Here is a 17,216-nt window from a genome sequence, read left to right on the forward strand (position 1 = left end):
CAACATGAATGCTCAAAATGACATCTCAAAATCCAGCAGCTAATTGTTTTTAACAGTTTATAAAAATATTTATTTTCCACAATACAGCATAGCAAAAATGAATCAAAGTGGTTTACTGCAGTAAAAATAAAAGCATACAATAAAAGCATAAAAAGTTAAAAAGAAGCTAAAAAACAACAAAGTTAAAAACACAAGATTCAACACACCTATAAATTACTAGAATTTAGAGAAATTGTTCTTGCAAGCTGACTCATCCTTTCGTATTGTTTGCAGATAACATTGCTGCAGATGGAGCACAATTTTGACATTGTAAGTATTTCATGCACACTTTGTTAAATGCAGCTTCAGGTAAATCTCAAAGCAGGCTTTGCTAGTTTGCACATTCTAGATAGCAGTATAGCATTGTTAGACTGGTCCCCTATCATTATCAATGGCTGCTGGTCATGGTGGCTATATGCTATGTCTAGTATAAGAGGCAGAATGTCTCGTGATAACCACTTCCTAGGGAACAACAGTAAGGTAAAGGTACCCCTGACTGTTAGGTCCAGTCACGAACAACTCTGGGGTTGCGGCGCTCATCTCGCTCTATAGGCCAAGGGAGCCGGAGTTTGTCTGCAGACAGCTTCCGGGTCATGTGGCTAGCATGACTAAGCCGCTTCTGGTGAACCAGAGCAGTGCACGAAGCGGTACCTATTTATCTACTTGCACTTTGACGTGCTTTCGAACTGCTAGGTGGGCAGGAGAGGGAACAACAGTAGGGAAGACCTATTACCTTTATGCTCTACTTTTGTAGGCTTCTTATACGCATCTGGTTGGCCATGGTGGGAAACAAAATTCTAGACTAGATAGGTTTCGGACTGTTCTAGCAGGGCTCTTATGTTCTTATATCTTTTAATAGATGAATCATGCTTGTCGAGCCTTAACCTATATGATGGAAGCACTTCCCAGATCATCTGCTGTTGTAGTAGATGCAATTCCTGTTTTTTTGGAAAAGGTAATACTGTTCACTAACTTTATAAACTTAACATTTGTTGTAACATAATGTCTTATGTGCTATGGTCCATGGGGTCACGAAGAGTCGGGCACGACTAAACGACTAAACAACAACAACAATGTCTTATGAAGTAGTACAAAGAGTAATTTTTCTCGACCTGGTATGAAGTTTTAAGATGGATCTCCAAAACCTGAAAAAAGGAGGATTTACTTGTTTCTTTTTAGCTGCTTTTAGTTCCCTTACATTTCTAGCCGTCTGATTGTATTTATGAACAAACATGATAGCATAGCAGGTATGTATATATGTTATACATGAGTGATGCATAACCTTCAGATATCGTTCCCTGTCCCTGGAATCTAGTGCCAGTTCTAAAACCATTCTAGAGATGAGAGGCCTAGCTTTATATTGTTTATGCATGTTCTGGGGCCTGTAAATCCTATTGGCAGCACTGGTGTCTCCTGTCCCTGGGGTCTCTAAAGTCCATGATTATGGGACTTGTTCTCTTCCCTGTCCCAGTTGCTGGTTGGCTGCCACACCCTTCTGGCAGCTCTTGCCTTTGCATATAATTTGACAGCAGAAACTTAAAGAACTGGGACTTGTAGTTCTTGACAGAGCATGTAATGTAGCGTGGTACATTGTCACTTAGAACAAAGTCCACACACACACACTCACTCACTCTTCTAGGGGGCCTAGGCCAGAAGCACCTCACTGTTTAGGATGTTGCTTCTGTTCATGTTTCTGGTTGGCTCTAGCAATATCTGGACACTGTATAGAGAACATAGGTTTCTTCTTGGTAACAGGCTTGCAAGCCTGGACTAACGGGCCTGGATAAAGTGTTTGCTTCTCTCCCACCCACAGCCCTGTAAGCTGAATACATCGAAGCCAGAAGTTATGGCTGATTTTACAGAACGTTCATTTGAGTAGTCAAATGCATTTGGCAAAGTGTAAACTTAAAGACTCGGCCAATTCCAGTAATCCTGAATTTTCTGTTCAGTCTGTTCTGGAGGATTCAAGGAGAACACTGTAAATTTCAGTGCTGTGGTTGAGTTAAATCAGATTTGATGATGATGATGATGATAGGTTGTAGTAGTAGTGTGGGGAAAATTTTACAATTTGGAAATGGTTTGTATAATACTGTACACAAATGCTGGACAATCCCATTTTCTTTCCATGTGATTAAGTAAGGAATCAGAATGAAGGACACTAATGTTGTATAAAATAAATATATATAGTATAGGGTACATAACTGAAGAGCAATTTAATTACTGTTATATAATAAGCTTTTGAGTGAATATAAAGTTATATTATAAAGTGTGCATGTTTAAAGGTAATGGAAACTATTAAAATACAGTTCAAAATTTGAACACTGGAAAATGATTGACAGCATAGATCAATTTCTAATCTTGTTTAAAAACTAAATAAATTGCTTTTATTTGTTCTAGCTGCAAGTTATTCAGTGTATTGATGTGGCAGAGCAGGCACTCACTGCCTTGGAGATGTTATCACGCAGACATAGTAAAGCTATTCTGCAGGCAGTAAGTATTTCTTCTGATGTAAAAAAGGGCTATTTTTAATCTTGACTGTTACCAGTTTTCTTTCTCAAAGAGCACTTGCTCCAAGAAACTTCTGTATCTCTCCTGATGATCTAAAGTCCTTTCTTTGCCTGAACTGGTTTTGTGTGTTTTGTATTATAGGGAGGCTTAGCAGACTGTCTGCTGTATCTGGAATTTTTCAGCATAAATGCCCAGAGGAATGCACTAGCTATTGCTGCCAACTGCTGCCAGAGCATCACTCCTGATGAGTTTCACTTTGTTGCAGATTCTCTGCCATTGCTTACACAAAGACTAACCCACCAGGTCAGAAACTGTCTGGGTCAGCTATCTTCTAAGTGTTCTGATATGTGAATCTTAGATTGATCTACATGTGCTGTGGAGAAATTTCACCAGACCTTAATGGTAGTGCAGCCCCCTAAAGGAGATAATATCAATATATTTCCATAGCCAAAATTAAGTAGTTTGTCCCAGTTTTTGGGTTGTGATTCTTGGTTGTGTATTAGTTTGACTAGGTCCTTTTTATGCTTTCTCAGTTAACTCTGCCGAACACTGTAATAGGACAATTCCAGGATTGTAATTCTTGATGTACCTGTATGCCAAATCTTGTATATTGAAATGTAATACTTGTTTTCAATTTCTTAGGACAAAAAGTCAGTAGAAAGCACTTGCCTCTGTTTTGCACGCCTAGTGGACAACTTCCAACACGAGGAGGTAGCATCTATTTTTTTGTCTCCAGCATAATGTTGCAAAATGGTTTTTACCAAATGATACTTAAAACACTCTTTCTTTCCTTTGAAGAATCTCCTCCAGCAAGTTGCCTCTAAGGATTTGCTCACAAATATTCAGCAGCTCCTAGTAGTGACTCCTCCAATTCTGAGCTCAGGGATGTTCATCATGGTGGTGCGCATGTTTTCCCTTATGTGCTCCAACTGTCCTACACTAGCAGTTCAACTTATGAAGCAAAGTAAGTGCATGTGTATGCTCTTTTGGTGGCCGGTTTACCAGATGTTACAATGTCCGTAGGACTGGCAAGTGAAATGATAGCAAATAGTTAAATGCTTGCTGCTGCTTCATTAAAATTGTTGTTGTTGTTGTTGTTGTTACCCCGCCCATCTGGCTGGGTTTCCCCAGCCACTCTGGGCAGCTTCCAACAAAGATTAAAAATACATTAAAATGTCACACATTAAAAACTTCCCTAAATAGGGCTGCTTTCAGATGTCTTCTAAATGTCAGGTAGTTGTTTATCTCTTTGACATCTGATGGGAGGGCATTCCACCAGGCGGGCACCACTACCGAGAAGGCCCCTCTGCCTGGTTCCCTGTAGTTTTGCTTCTTGCAGTGAGGGAACCGCCAGAAGGCTCTCGACGCTGGACCTCGGTGTCCAGGCAGAACGATGGGGGTGGAGACGCTCCTTCAGGTATACTGGACCGAGGCCGTTTAGGGCTCTAAAGGTCAGCACCAACACTTTGAATTGTGCCCAGAAACGTACTGGGAGCCAATGTAGGTCTTTCAGGACCGGTGTTATATGGTCTTGGCAGCCGCCCCCAGTCACCAAGTCACCAGTCTAGCTGCCACATTCTGGATTAGTTGTAGTTTCTGGGTCACCTTCAAAGTGCTTAGAGTGCATTGCAGTAGTCCAAGTGGGAGATAACAAGAGCATGCACCACTCTGGCGAGACAGTCCATGGGCAGGTAGGGTCTCAGCCTGCGTACCAGATGGAACTGGTAGACTGCTGCCCTGGACACAGAATTGACTTGCGCCTCCATGGACAGCTGTGAGTCCAAAATGACTCCCAGGCTGCACACCTGGCCCTTCAGGGGCACAGTTACCCCATTCAGGACCAGGGAGTCCTCCACACCAGCCCACCCCCTGTCCCCCAGGAACAGTACTTCTGTCTTGTCAGAATTCAGCCTCAATCCATTAGCCACCATCCATCCTCCAACCACCTCCAGGCACTCACACAGGACCTTCACTGGTTCCGATTTAAAAGAGAGGTACCGGTAGAGCACACTCTCCATTTCTCTCCAAGAAAATGTCATTCCATAGGGCAACCAAAGCTGTTTCATTGCAAAAACCTAGACATGAATGCTGAGTGAGGTTAATTGAGAACACAAAATTGATTGAAGCTTTTCCCTTGGCTAGCAACTGCCACTGGATGTATATATCCACTGGGTGTATATTTTTCTAGTAATTCTACAAAACTCAAAAGATAGCAAGCCACTAGATTTTTTAAAAAAATAGATTAATAGTGATAGTGGGATACTGCAATGAGCAGCTTCTGTTCTGCTTGTGCAGCAAATATTTCTCAGATTTTCATTTCAGCTCTAACCTTTTAGTAAGAAAACATGTTTTCAAGTCTGCAACGTGACAACATACATTTGTAGTTGAAGGCTTAAACAAGATAGCTGAACCAGAATTTCAGAATTTTGTCTCTTAACTTGTCATTTAGTTAAATTACATGTTGCTTTCCAAACCTGATGCTTGTGACTATCCTTGGTGTACTCTTGACACAGTAAACTGAGATGCATCACTTAGATATGAGAGAGAGAGAGTGTGTGTCTTCACCATATGAAAAGGGTAAAACGAGCACATAGAGACAAAGAAGCATGCTTAGAGAAATGTGGAGCTCTGGCGCAGATCAGCAGCAGATGGCGTAGTCAGGAGGTGGCACTTACATGACTTCCTAGCAGCAGAGTTGCGGTTGCTTACCTGAATGGAGAATAGGAGGGGCAAAGCAGGAGGGAGGTTGCTGCTGTGAGAACACACTGGTAGAGCTGCTTCTGTTGGTGCATTTGCACAATGCCAACCTCCTTCATGGTTAGCAGCACTAACTATACTGCCCAAAGATGGGCAGGTACGGTCTCCCCCCCTGCCCCATCTCATACTAATTTAGATGCAACTCTATCTTGACAGTAGATCCGACAGATTTCACACTGCACAGAACTATATTTTCTATACTATTTGCAATCCTAGTCAACAGTGGGGTGGGGAGAGGGAATGAGCTGTAGGCTCCAATTACAGCCAATCAATTCCTTTGTGCTAATTAATGCACTGGTTTCTCTTTCCCTCACCCTAACAAATACTTATAATGTTCACTAGGGATCCTGGCCTCCTGGTGACCCCCAAAGTCATTGATAATGACCCAATATCGGTTTTATTTTGTGTAAAGTTGCCAGAATCAGCCTATGGTATAAAAAGTCAGAAGATTTTTCCATTTCCCCCCAGAGTGAAATATACCTCCCCAGGCACACACACTTGAAGGCTTATGCTTTAGAGATTATCATGTGTACAGTATGTTTTGAGGTTGCTTTCAGTTACTGTTACTGTGTACACTTAATTCTTGCAGTAGAAACATACACTAAGTGCACTCTTCTTTGAATTGCTCCATTCTGAGAGTGTTCTTTAATGCTTACTACAGACATGGCAGAGTAACATTGTGATTGATTGTTTATGCTTAAAGATATTGCAGAAACTCTTCACTTTCTTCTTTGTGGAGCCTCCAATGGAAGTTGTCAGGAACAAATTGACCTTGTTCCAAGAAGCCCTCAAGAACTGTACGAGCTTACATCACTTATTTGGTAAGGTTCTTTTCTTCCTTTTTTTTGGTGAGTTTTTCTTTCAGGTTTTACTTGAGATCCGATTTCGTAATACACTGTCATGAAGTCTAGCATTAAACAAAAATTTGCTGTTAATTTTGTTTGTTTGTTTTTGCTCTTTTCAGTGAATTGATGCCTTGCTTACCGAAAGAAGGAATTTTTGCTGTTGACACTATGCTAAAGAAAGGAAACGCACAGAACACAGATGGTGCAATATGGCAATGGCGAGATGACAGAGGTCTTTGGCATCCCTATAACAGAATTGATAGCCGGATAATTGAGGTAGTAACCCACATATACCTGTTTAAGGAAAGACATTGCTTACTGTTCAGTCTTGTAAATGTATACATTGGTTAACAATTATTAATAAAATTTCAGCTATGAAATGGAAATCATCTCAGGCTAGGTTAATTTTGAAGCTTATGTATAGTCAGTTTCATGAAATTTTGGAAATTATTGTCTGACTTAGCTGAATATAGCCATTAAAATGGTTTCCTTGCTGATACTGTGTAGTACTGGGTAAAAACTTTGGAATGTTAATTTTAAACTTGTAGTCCACAAAAAATAAATTTAAGCAAGTGCTTAGGGTAGCTCGCAATATGAAATCAGGACAATTAAACCATAAAGCAGGCAAAAAATAATTTTAAAAAATCTTACTTGTGGCATGGCCCATATATGAGGCTGTTACCAAAACTTTCATTTTGTGCCCGTTATATCCCTCAGCAGTGGGGAACACGGTATCTTCATTTATGTAAACTCAAAACTCATACAGAGTTTAAACTTACATATTTGTCTTCAGGCAGCTCATCAGGTTGGTGAAGATGAAATAAGTCTGTCTACGCTGGGGCGTGTTTATACAATTGACTTTAATTCTATGCAGCAGATCAATGAGGATACTGGAACAGCACGTGCCATTCAGAGAAAACCTAACCCTCTAGCCAATACCAACACTAGTAAGTACTATTTTAAAAATAGTTCCCACATTTTGCTTTTCTAATTAAGGCATGTCTCCTGTATAAAGTTTGGTGTCGTTCAGATACCTATCATAAGGAACACGATCCTATTTAGGGCCACATGCTTTCTAATATGTATTGATGAGAATTTAATGTGGGCCCAATTTCCACTCTGCCCCTTTTAGAGTGTGAAAATTAGGTAAATGAATTTAAATTCTAATTCTTGTTGATTTCTCTGCACCTTTCAGTACCATCGATAATGGTATTCCTTTGAAGTGACTTTGTGGGTTGTTAGTGGGAGGTACTGTTTTGCAGTGGTTCCACTTCTCCCCGCAAGCCTGCTATCAGACAGTAGCAATGGGCAATTTTTGTTGCACTTTGTGGGATTTATACTGTCCCTCCTGCTATATGAAGCTGCAGGGAACTGTCACCAGGGGATTTTGAGGATGACACCCAGCTTTCTCTCCACATAGCATCTGAATCAGGCTATGCCAGTGCTGGACTGGTGCTGGATATAGGTCAATAAACTGAAATTTGAATGCTAATAAAATGGAGCCCACAGTGGGTTGGTGTTCATGCAATACACCCTTTGTGTGGTTTCCCTTGTGCTTGATCCGGAAGCTGCAGTTAGCGCAGAATGCTGCAGCGTGACTGCTGACAGGAGTGAGTCCTTGTCAACATAGCGCCTCTGCTTAGAGATCTGTACTGGTTGTCAACTTGCTTGTTGGGCCAAGTTCAAGCTGTTACTGTTGTCATAATAATGCCCTTAACAACTTGGGACTGGTTTACCTACGAGAAGGCTTTGCCCTACATGTGCCCACTCAACCATTTCAATCTGTGGAATTGGCACTACTACAGGTCCGAAATAATATCTGTTCTGCATTTATAAGAACTTGATCATTTGGTGTGGCAGCATGTGCACTTCAGAACTCCTTGCCTATTGAGATCAAAGCAGGCTCCTTCTCTGTACTATTTTCAGTGCCTGCTAAAAACTTTCTTGTTTAGACAAGCCTACCCAGCTGTTTTAAAACATGGTAGTGATTTTTTCCCCTTGATTGTATTGTTTCATCTTTTTCTAAACCACTTTGAGGTTTATATACAACCAAGTGCTGTGTATAAACTTTATGAAATAAATAGTACTTCCTGGTACATTTTTTTTTTTGTGCAAATTTTATGCTAGTATGTTACCTTGAGGGGTTTAGGCAGGATAAAATTTGCTTTAAACAACGTGCCATTCCTTGATATTTAGTGGTCAAGTTATTCTCCTGTAGGTGGACATCCAGAATCAAAGAAGGATGATGCTCGAGCACAGTTAATGAAAGAAGACCCAGAACTGGCTAAATCTTTCATTAAAACCTTATTTGGCGTTCTCTATGAAGTGTACAGTTCTTCAGCTGGACCTGCAGTAAGACACAAGTGCCTTAGAGCAATTCTTAGGATAATTTATTTTGCTGATGCTGAACTTCTGAAGGATGTGCTGAAAAATCATGCAGTATCAAGGTAATTGTTATGCGCACTTTGATGCAAAACCTATTCTGAATGATATTGTGATGAGTCAGATTCTTAATCTAGCAGTTCATTTGACTTAAACGAGAGTCTCAAAATGCAAACTGCCACTTAAGATATCTGGTTACCACTTGAGCCTTCTGTGTTTAGCTATGATTGCCATTGTGTTCTTAGAAATGAAAGGCACTGCCTTTTTAATTAGTGAATATCCATTGTTCATTAACTATAACTGCTTTCTAAATTGCATATATGCAATGGATGTGCTTTTTTTTTTTTTTTTACGGTGACAAAATCCCAAGATGCTCATTATATGGCAGTTGGTCTTCAAATGGCCTATTGACCGGATTGCTTGTTGACCAAGGAGAAAATGTAGATATGAGAAAAATAATTAGAAAAACCTATTTGTAAACACAAAACTTAAACCCCAGGATTGGTTGCACATCATTGTTGTCTGTGTGAAAGCAACAAGTCAGGCATGTTGCCATGCAATGTGTGAAATGGATCTCACGGTACCAGGAATATAGCATTCCTTCCCACTTTCAGCAACCTGCCCAGTACTGAAAATGGCCTCATTTGTGTATTCAAAATGTAAATGAAGCTGCTTTCATCTTGCTGAATTTTGTTTGTCTTAATTTTCTCTTGCAGTCATATAGCCTCTATGCTGTCAAGTCAAGACCTTAAGATAGTAGTTGGAGCCCTTCAAATGGCAGAGATCTTAATGCAAAAGTTACCTGATATTTTCAGTGTTTACTTCAGAAGAGAAGGTAATGGCAGAAGTTAGATTCATGTGCCTTGCAGTTTGTGTAGACATGGGCTGGATCATGTTGTATTGTTAAAAATATGTGGATAGGAGCCAACTCCTAGGGACCGTGGACCCTTCACCCCTCCCCAATAAAATATTGGAGTGGGCAGCCCCCCCAAAAAAGTTAATGAGTGTTGCTATTCAAATGGTGTGCGTGTGCAAGGTCTTGTGATAGATTATGCAAGGCGGGGCTAACATCCCCCCCCCCCATTTCACTCAAGTTGGCACCCCTGATCATGTGTTTTGAAAAATATGTGTCTCTTTGTCACTGAATATTTCTCTTTTTTTTTAAAAAAAGGTGTGATGCACCAGGTGAAAAATCTTGCAGAATCGGAGGCTTTGCTGACAAGTCCCCCCAAAGCATGCACTAATGGCTCAGGAACGCTGGGTGCTACTACAACAATAAGCACTGGAACAGCCACTGCTGCTAGCAATGCAGCCGCAGACTTAGGCTCTCCAAGCTTACAGCACAGCAGGGAAGACTCTCTGGACCTGAGTCCACAGGGGTGAGTGTGTTTGACTTGGTCTGTGAACAAAGCGCTACTAATGAATGGCATTGCTGAGAAATAAGTTAAGGTCCCACATCAGAATGCTTTCTTGGACATGCATTAAAATAATCTGAGCTATCTGCTAAATCGGAAGAAAAATGCTAACATACCAGTTTATTAATTGAAATTATTAGCTATAATTTAAAATCCATGTTGGTTCAAATACATTACAGTTTGGTTCAAATGTAATGTATCTGGCCTGATGTATGTATGACATGTGCATTTTCTAACATTTGCTAGCCGATTAAGTGATGTTCTGAAGAGAAAAAGATTGCCAAAACGTGGGCCCCGGCGGCCAAAGTATTCACCTCCCAGAGATGATGACAAAGTAGACAATCAAGGTAAGCTTCTGTTGAAATTGCATAACGGGTATAGTAAATCAAATATTGTGGCTACTTAAGAAGCAGTGCTGTACAGTCCTCAGAAAAGAAAGCTTTCTAGTTCTGAATATGCCCTAAATGTCTAGATGTTGGCAGACCTGTAAAATAAATATTTCCAAATCAAAGCAATGACATTACATTTTGAGTGACTGAATGAACTGATATATTTTTGACCAGAAACTTCTTGTTTTGGCACAAATGTTTGAAGTGGCTTTGGATTAGATTATTAAAATATGCAAATGGAAGTACAGTGGTGCCTCGCTAGACGAATTTAATTCGTTCCACGGGTCTTTTCTTATAACGAAAAATTCGTCTAGCGAATCCCATAGGAATGCATTGAATTTTTTTTGAATTTTTTTTTTGCCCATAGGAACACATTAATTGAATTTCAATGCATTGCTATGGGAAACCGCGATTCGCTAAACGAATTTTTCATAAAACGAATTCGTCTAGCGAGGCAACCTCTGCTCGAAAAATCCTTTCGTTAAGCGGAAATTTCGTTAAGCAGGGTGTTCGTTAAGCGAGGCACCACTGTAAATTTTTGTTTCTGGAAATCAAAGTGTTCATTAAATGCAGAAGCTATCTGCTCCATACAAAGCTTAGAGTTAAGGCTGCTGCTGATTCCCACCCTCCTAGCAAACCCCCCCCCTTTATAGTTAGGTGATGATACCTCCTGGCTATCACTGAAATTCTGTTACTTGATTTTACTTGCTTCCTTTAGCTGTGTCTTTGTGTGTAATGTTCTTTTTCTGCTACTGCTGTGACCATTCTTTCTGTAAAAAGAAAGGTGGAGAGTTCTAAGCTTTTTTAAAATTTGAGATGAATCCATTGTACACAGTGCTGGTGACTTTTTAGCAGTAGGTGGACACATAATAAAATAGATGCACATAACAGCTTTAGAATTGATGTATGTATGTGTTCACATTTGATCTGTAAACATTTAAGTGTCTTTAAATCACTTTGAAGATGCACCTGATAATATTTTATTCCACAATTGGGAGCTGTAATTGCTTATCTCATAGCTTTGCTTAGGAGGAAAACAAGATATGCATTAAAAGGGGACAGAACTCTGAATGTTGGTGACTTTGAATGCCAATTGGTAAAGCTTAAGACTTTTTAAAGCTTAAACTTGAAACTTACTCTCCCATTCTCTTTTTCAAAAAGCTAAAAGCCCTACAGCTACTCAATCTCCTAAATCTTCCTTCTTGGCAAGTTTGAATCCTAAAACCTGGGGAAGATTAAGCACACAGTCCAATAGCAACAACATTGAACCAGCACGTACAGCAGGTGTGAGTGGTCTGGCAAGAGCTGCCTCAAAGGACACAATATCCAATAACAGGTATAACCATACTTCACTACACAAAACTCAATTTAGTGAAGCCTGTAGTGGCCCAGTTCACATGCCATGGTAAACCAGAGTTAATGGTTTACTATGAACATTGATCACATTCTCCTGCAGAACAGACCATGATTCCTGGCTTAGCATTGTGTTCAAACCAATGCTTGTTTTTAATCAAACTGCAATCTTGTAACCAAGGTTTGTTCTTGGCAACAGATCAAATATCCACAGTAAGCCCAGGGATAATGACTTGTTTCTCCAGCTTGCTGGTGGGGAGGAGCAAAGTGACCCAGATCAGCATGTTCACAGTAAACTGTTAACTATAGTTTACTATGACGTGCAAAAAAAGTTTTATATAGATTACCCGTGTTGTCTGTGGCAGCTTAGTTTTGGTTTTAATAGAAAATTTTGGTAGGAGAGGATGATGAAGAACTTCAAGCTGGGATAGAATGTGCCAGAATGAAGTTTACATAATGGGGAGCAAAAGTATATGTATGGAAGGCAGAGGATAAATTCCTAAAATCATACGACAAGCAGGGCAGAGGGAGATGAGTTTGCAGGGACAACGACTTTATCCTCATGAGCGATCTGGATAAAGCAACTGTCTATATTTAACAAACCTGGATTGAAGTGCAATGGGAGTTTTTTGTGGTGGGAACAAAATTTTTGGCCTTGCAGCTTTTCCTACCTCCGAGACTTCTTTGCACTATGAAAATGTAATCAAATTGTGCAGGGCAGTTGTGCTTAGTATGCCAATGTTAAGTGTTCAATATATTAAACTGTACATTTCTTGTAGAGAGAAAATTAAGGGTTGGATTAAAGAGCAAGCCCACAAATTTGTGGAGCGTTATTTTAGCTCTGAGAACATGGATGGAAGCAACCCTGCACTAAATGTGTTACAGAGACTTTGCACTGCAACTGAACAACTCAACCTTCAGGTTAGAATATCTTTTTAATCTGTATTGGAATGAGAGGAAGAACTTTTCACAGGAAGAGCAAATAGTTTATTAAAATAGTGAGGTCATCGGTGCTTATTGCATCCAGCTTCAAGTACTAAGCTTCAGAAGCTGTCTGTTTAAAAGCCATTGGGGTCACTAACTTTTCCATTTTGCAGTTCTTCTATGTTGTAGGGTATATTGGTATGTTGTCACTGCCAATTTATGGATGTCCAGTGCCTTATGATACAATAAAAACCACTACATTTTTGTTACAAAAACAATTTCATAACTGAAGTAAGCCAGTAATCTTCAAATAATGCTCCCTGAACATTATAACTATATGAAAATTTGGACACAATCCTTAGAGTGAGTGATAGATGCAGTTTTACACACAGAGGACTTAATACATGTTTATGTAACTTGGCCAAGTAGTGGGGAGGGGAGAGGATATAATAGATTGGGACATCTAATACTGTGGATTACAACTCCCATTATCCTGTATAGCCACGCTGTCTGGGGCTGGTGGGAGTTGAGCAGCATCTGAAGGGCACCACTTCGGCTACCCTGTGGTAAATTCCTGGTGGTGATCTAGCATGCTGCCATGTGCATGTGAGCAGTGAGCAAGGGGACTCTTAAAAGTGTGCCCAGCTCTGCTTTTAGGATGGATCATGTCCTAAATCTTAAAGATTGATGGAATTTTAAAAGGTGGTTAATGTGCAGCCAGCAAGTTGTACAATATGATCAAGCAGTGTGCTAGTGCATGCAGCTTGCTCTCTCCTCCCTTCAGGTGCAGCAGTTACAACAAATGAAGAAGGAATTGTTCAGCATGATGCTCAAATGTGGAATTCTGGTTGGTTGGTTTGACTCCCAAACAAACCATGATTTGTCGTCCCAACAAGTTTAGGAGCAACAGATAGAATCCTGCATGTAGACATTACGCTAAGCTATCACAACATGATTTTTGTTCTGCCTGCTTATGTGAAGAGAAGACAGAGTGGGCTTCATGCAGTAGCTCACTGCTTGATCATATCATAATTCAAGTTTTTTGGGGGGAATCCTGGCTTAGCATTATGTGCAGAGTCAGTATTTCACTGTTTTAAAAGGCCCTGCTTTCATAATTTTCTCACACAGCTACATAGTCAGTGTTCCTGCATGGTGGTATTGGCATACAACTAATATTTTCAAACAACTAGTTTTAAAAGTTCTTTGGCGCTCATTTAGTGAGGATCATATCCTGTTTGGTAAGCAGGTATCAAGCCACAGTTTTGTGATATAAACGTACAGTATTGGGGAAATTGTGACATAAACCATGAAAGAAGTGCTGAAGTTGGCACACGAAGGGACGGGTGAACATGTGGGCACATTTATTCTTAGCTCAGTAAACCTTGAACCAACTTGTAGAAAATATTTCTGAATAGATTTTCCATTGAAGCTTCTCCAGGAGTGCTTTGTGAGGGGAAAACATCCTGGATGACATTACTTAGGTACCCAGTTTCAGTCTAATATGCTGAATTGTTATGTTCTCATAAGGCCGCTACATATGTGCTGCCTTTTAGTGGTGTATTGGCATGAACTTTTCTGCACATGCTCACTTAAGTTGTATAAAGTAAGTAAGGCAGTGCAGAGTATATGTAAAAAAACTTGGGATATGTATTCCTCTGGATTTCAGTTTTTATTTTTAAATATGCTGGTTCTTGTTCCATTTGTGGAATAGTTCCTGGATTACTAAGCCTCATTCTCATACAGAGACTGTTTATTTCAGGTGGATGGTGGAGTTGAGTGCCTTGTAGAAATCCGTAGTATAGTCTCTGAGTCTGATGTATCTTCATTTGAGATCCAGCATAGTGGGTTTATGAAACAGCTGCTGCTTTACTTGACGTCTAAGAGTGAAAAAGATGCTGTAAGCAGGGATGTGAGATTGAAAAGGTTCCTTCATGTGTTTTTCTCTTCTCCAGTAAGTACTTACAGCTCCAGTATTAAAGGGGTCACTTCATTCATTCTTTCGTTCATTATTTACTCTGTCAATAATCTAGGGGAGGTGGTATTAAAATACATAACTGACAGGTAGCCATATATGGCTTTCCTCTTGCCCCAGAGAGAACTTGATAGGCAAATGGCTAAAACATGCTTTGAAGATAACATTTTATCTCACACACAAAAATTGACTGCCATGTGTTTTTATGTACTTTTTTTCTTAATTGGGTTAAACCTTAGTTTTGGATAAACAGGCGGATTTTGTTTTGTGGAAGTCAAATGCTTGCCTATGTTCCTGGTGAAATATAATCATTGGGTTTGGGTTGCCCATAGCATGTAGAATATAAGCTCGCATTTGCCTGTGCCTGCCTGCTTTGTCAGTATTTGGTCATAGAGTTACTCAGTGACCACTTGGCAAAAACTATAAAAAAATTAAAAAATTAAGCAAAACTTTAATTTCAGCTTCCTGGAGAAGAACCCCTTGGAAGATTAGAGCCATTAGAAAATGCACCTTTGTTGGCTTTGGTCCACAAAATGAACAACTGTCTTAGTCAGATGGAGCAATTTCCAGTTAAAGTCCATGACTTTCCAAGCGGAAATGGAACAGGGAGCAGGTAAGGATTAATTCTCAGGTAAAACCTGTCACATTTCCAGAATGTTCCTGGAACCATGAATTATGCATGGCTAAGTGGCCCATTGTGTTGTGTTTGCTGCCCATTTTACCATTTATGGTCATAGCAGTTCAAAAACCTGTAGAAAAACAGTGCTTTGCTTCTAATGATAGTGCTAAATTCAAAATAATGAGTAGGTATTTTCAAACTCCTAAAAACCATATTTACAGCTTCAACATCATTAGCATAAGCATCTTTAATGGACTTCCGTAAAGGTTGTTCTTAACGTTTTAATATAAAATTCCAGCTTCCAAATTTTGTTTGGAACTAGAAGGGGAGAGTATGACTCACGTCTTTGCTGAATAGTGGTAGTGGGGACATGGCATACAACTAGTATGACCAAAACTATATTAATCCATTTCAGGAGAATACAGTACTACGGCTAAATTCATTGCTCCCTACACACCATTCAAAAGCTATAATTGAAACAGTATTCCCATTGGATACTTTTTGAATAGGGAGTTCAGATTTAGAAGTACTGTAGTTAAAGAGACTCAAGATTTTTCTGGTTTCAAGATGAGCACTTTCCTTGGTTAGTTTTCCAAATGAGTCTTTTTGCTCAGCTGATTTATGAAATTCCATATTGGATATAAGGAAAACACATTGAAGTACCTCTTTCAGATATTTGACCAAAACTCTAGAATGAGAGAATAGTTGAAGGCATATTCCAAATCCATGTGCAAGTCAAACAAATCTGTGTTTTTTTGTTCCTTATAACCACTTTTTGCTGTCCATGTCTTAAATGAATTAAGTACTTTTAGTCTAAGCAATACAGCCAACACCTTTTGTGTGTGCATGTGTGGTTGTAATATTTGCTATTGTATGCATTTCTGTTTTTATCAGTAGTTTAGCAAGTAAAAAATGTACAGCAATAACTACAAGAACTGCTAATTTTTAAATAAGTTTGTGGGTATCAGTTTCATTAAAATGTTAGATCCTGTGGGTGATATCCATTGTTAGTATAATACCCACTGAAATTAGTGGACAAGTAAATTGATTTTCGCAGGTCTGTTCTGAGTATGACTTAGCGGGATATCACCCTGTTTTTTCTGTTTCTCATTGGATTTGTTGAACTGGGAGATATTTGATGACTGTTTCCACACTATAGTGACAGAAAATTTTGTGAATATAATCACTGCAGAACTAGAACTGTTCTATAACCTGAACAAGCAAACAAAAACGAATCTAAATCTCTTACAAATTGATATACATAAACATCTAAAGGAGCAAGTTACACTGAAATAACAGTCCAATATCTAATTACTGTTTTCTTATCAACACCTGAAGTGCAATCCTCTGCATGTTTACTCAGAAGTAAGTCCCACTGAACACATCCCAGATAAGTGTGCATAGGATTGCCACCTTGCTCAGCTTAAACCGGCCTGAGGCACATCTTCTGTAATGGTTTTGATTAGGTTTCAGTTTATAGGTGATGGCAAATAAAAATGCATGCAGTTTTAATAATTTAATTGTAAAGCCAAAGCAGAAACTATTTTAATTGCTGTAATGTATTAAATGTCCACAAGTGAAAATAGAATAACTGTAGCAACGTTTTTCATAAATTATCTTGAGTTTTTCTCTTAACAGAGGATCGCAAGCTTTAAAATTTTTCAACACCCATCAGTTAAAATGCCAGTTGCAAAGACATCCAGACTGTGCTAATGTGAAACAGTGGAAAGGTGGACCTGTGAAGATAGATCCCCTGGCGTTGGTACAAGCCATTGAAAGATATCTTGTAGTTAGAGGTACCTCTTTTCCTTATGATACACTGTAAAAGTATGGTGGTTGTCTTGTGTGTCAGTTATTGCTGTATGTGTCATAAAGGGCCTCATTGTACAGCTTGTAAATTTACAGGAAATTCTGAACCTTTTTATTGCCTGATTATAGTTCAATAATCATTGTATAGATTTTCAGGTTGATTGAGACTGCCTGTCAATCTCCAATTAAAATGCCCCCCCCTTT

At 39.4% G+C, this 17,216-nt stretch overlaps 1 protein-coding gene across 9 annotated transcripts in view; it reads left to right on the forward strand.

The window, feature by feature from the left end:
* The window catches only part of TRIP12 (thyroid hormone receptor interactor 12), a 76,571-nt gene that overhangs the window by 43,065 nt on the left and 16,290 nt on the right, over positions 1-17,216 (forward strand). For 3 of the 9 annotated variants that reach the window (XM_060274511.1, XM_035133959.2, XM_035133968.2), the window contains 18 exons: positions 274-309; positions 899-994; positions 2,437-2,529; positions 2,689-2,850; positions 3,190-3,258; positions 3,346-3,511; positions 6,008-6,125; positions 6,269-6,425; positions 6,943-7,096; positions 8,368-8,596; positions 9,248-9,366; positions 9,703-9,910; positions 10,193-10,293; positions 11,497-11,671; positions 12,468-12,609; positions 14,372-14,563; positions 15,046-15,197; positions 16,827-16,999. In XM_060274511.1, the coding sequence (XP_060130494.1) occupies positions 274-309; positions 899-994; positions 2,437-2,529; positions 2,689-2,850; positions 3,190-3,258; positions 3,346-3,511; positions 6,008-6,125; positions 6,269-6,425; positions 6,943-7,096; positions 8,368-8,596; positions 9,248-9,366; positions 9,703-9,910; positions 10,193-10,293; positions 11,497-11,671; positions 12,468-12,609; positions 14,372-14,563; positions 15,046-15,197; positions 16,827-16,999 (2,542 nt within the window). The remainder of the gene's footprint in view (positions 1-273; positions 310-898; positions 995-2,436; positions 2,530-2,688; positions 2,851-3,189; positions 3,259-3,345; positions 3,512-6,007; positions 6,126-6,268; positions 6,426-6,942; positions 7,097-8,367; positions 8,597-9,247; positions 9,367-9,702; positions 9,911-10,192; positions 10,294-11,496; positions 11,672-12,467; positions 12,610-14,371; positions 14,564-15,045; positions 15,198-16,826; positions 17,000-17,216) is intronic. The other 6 variants (XM_060274512.1, XM_060274515.1, XM_060274513.1 and 3 more) reach the window with 3 other exon arrangements.

Source organism: Zootoca vivipara, chromosome 5 (genome assembly GCF_963506605.1).
Source record: "Zootoca vivipara chromosome 5, rZooViv1.1, whole genome shotgun sequence".
NCBI lineage: Eukaryota > Metazoa > Chordata > Lepidosauria > Squamata > Lacertidae > Zootoca > Zootoca vivipara.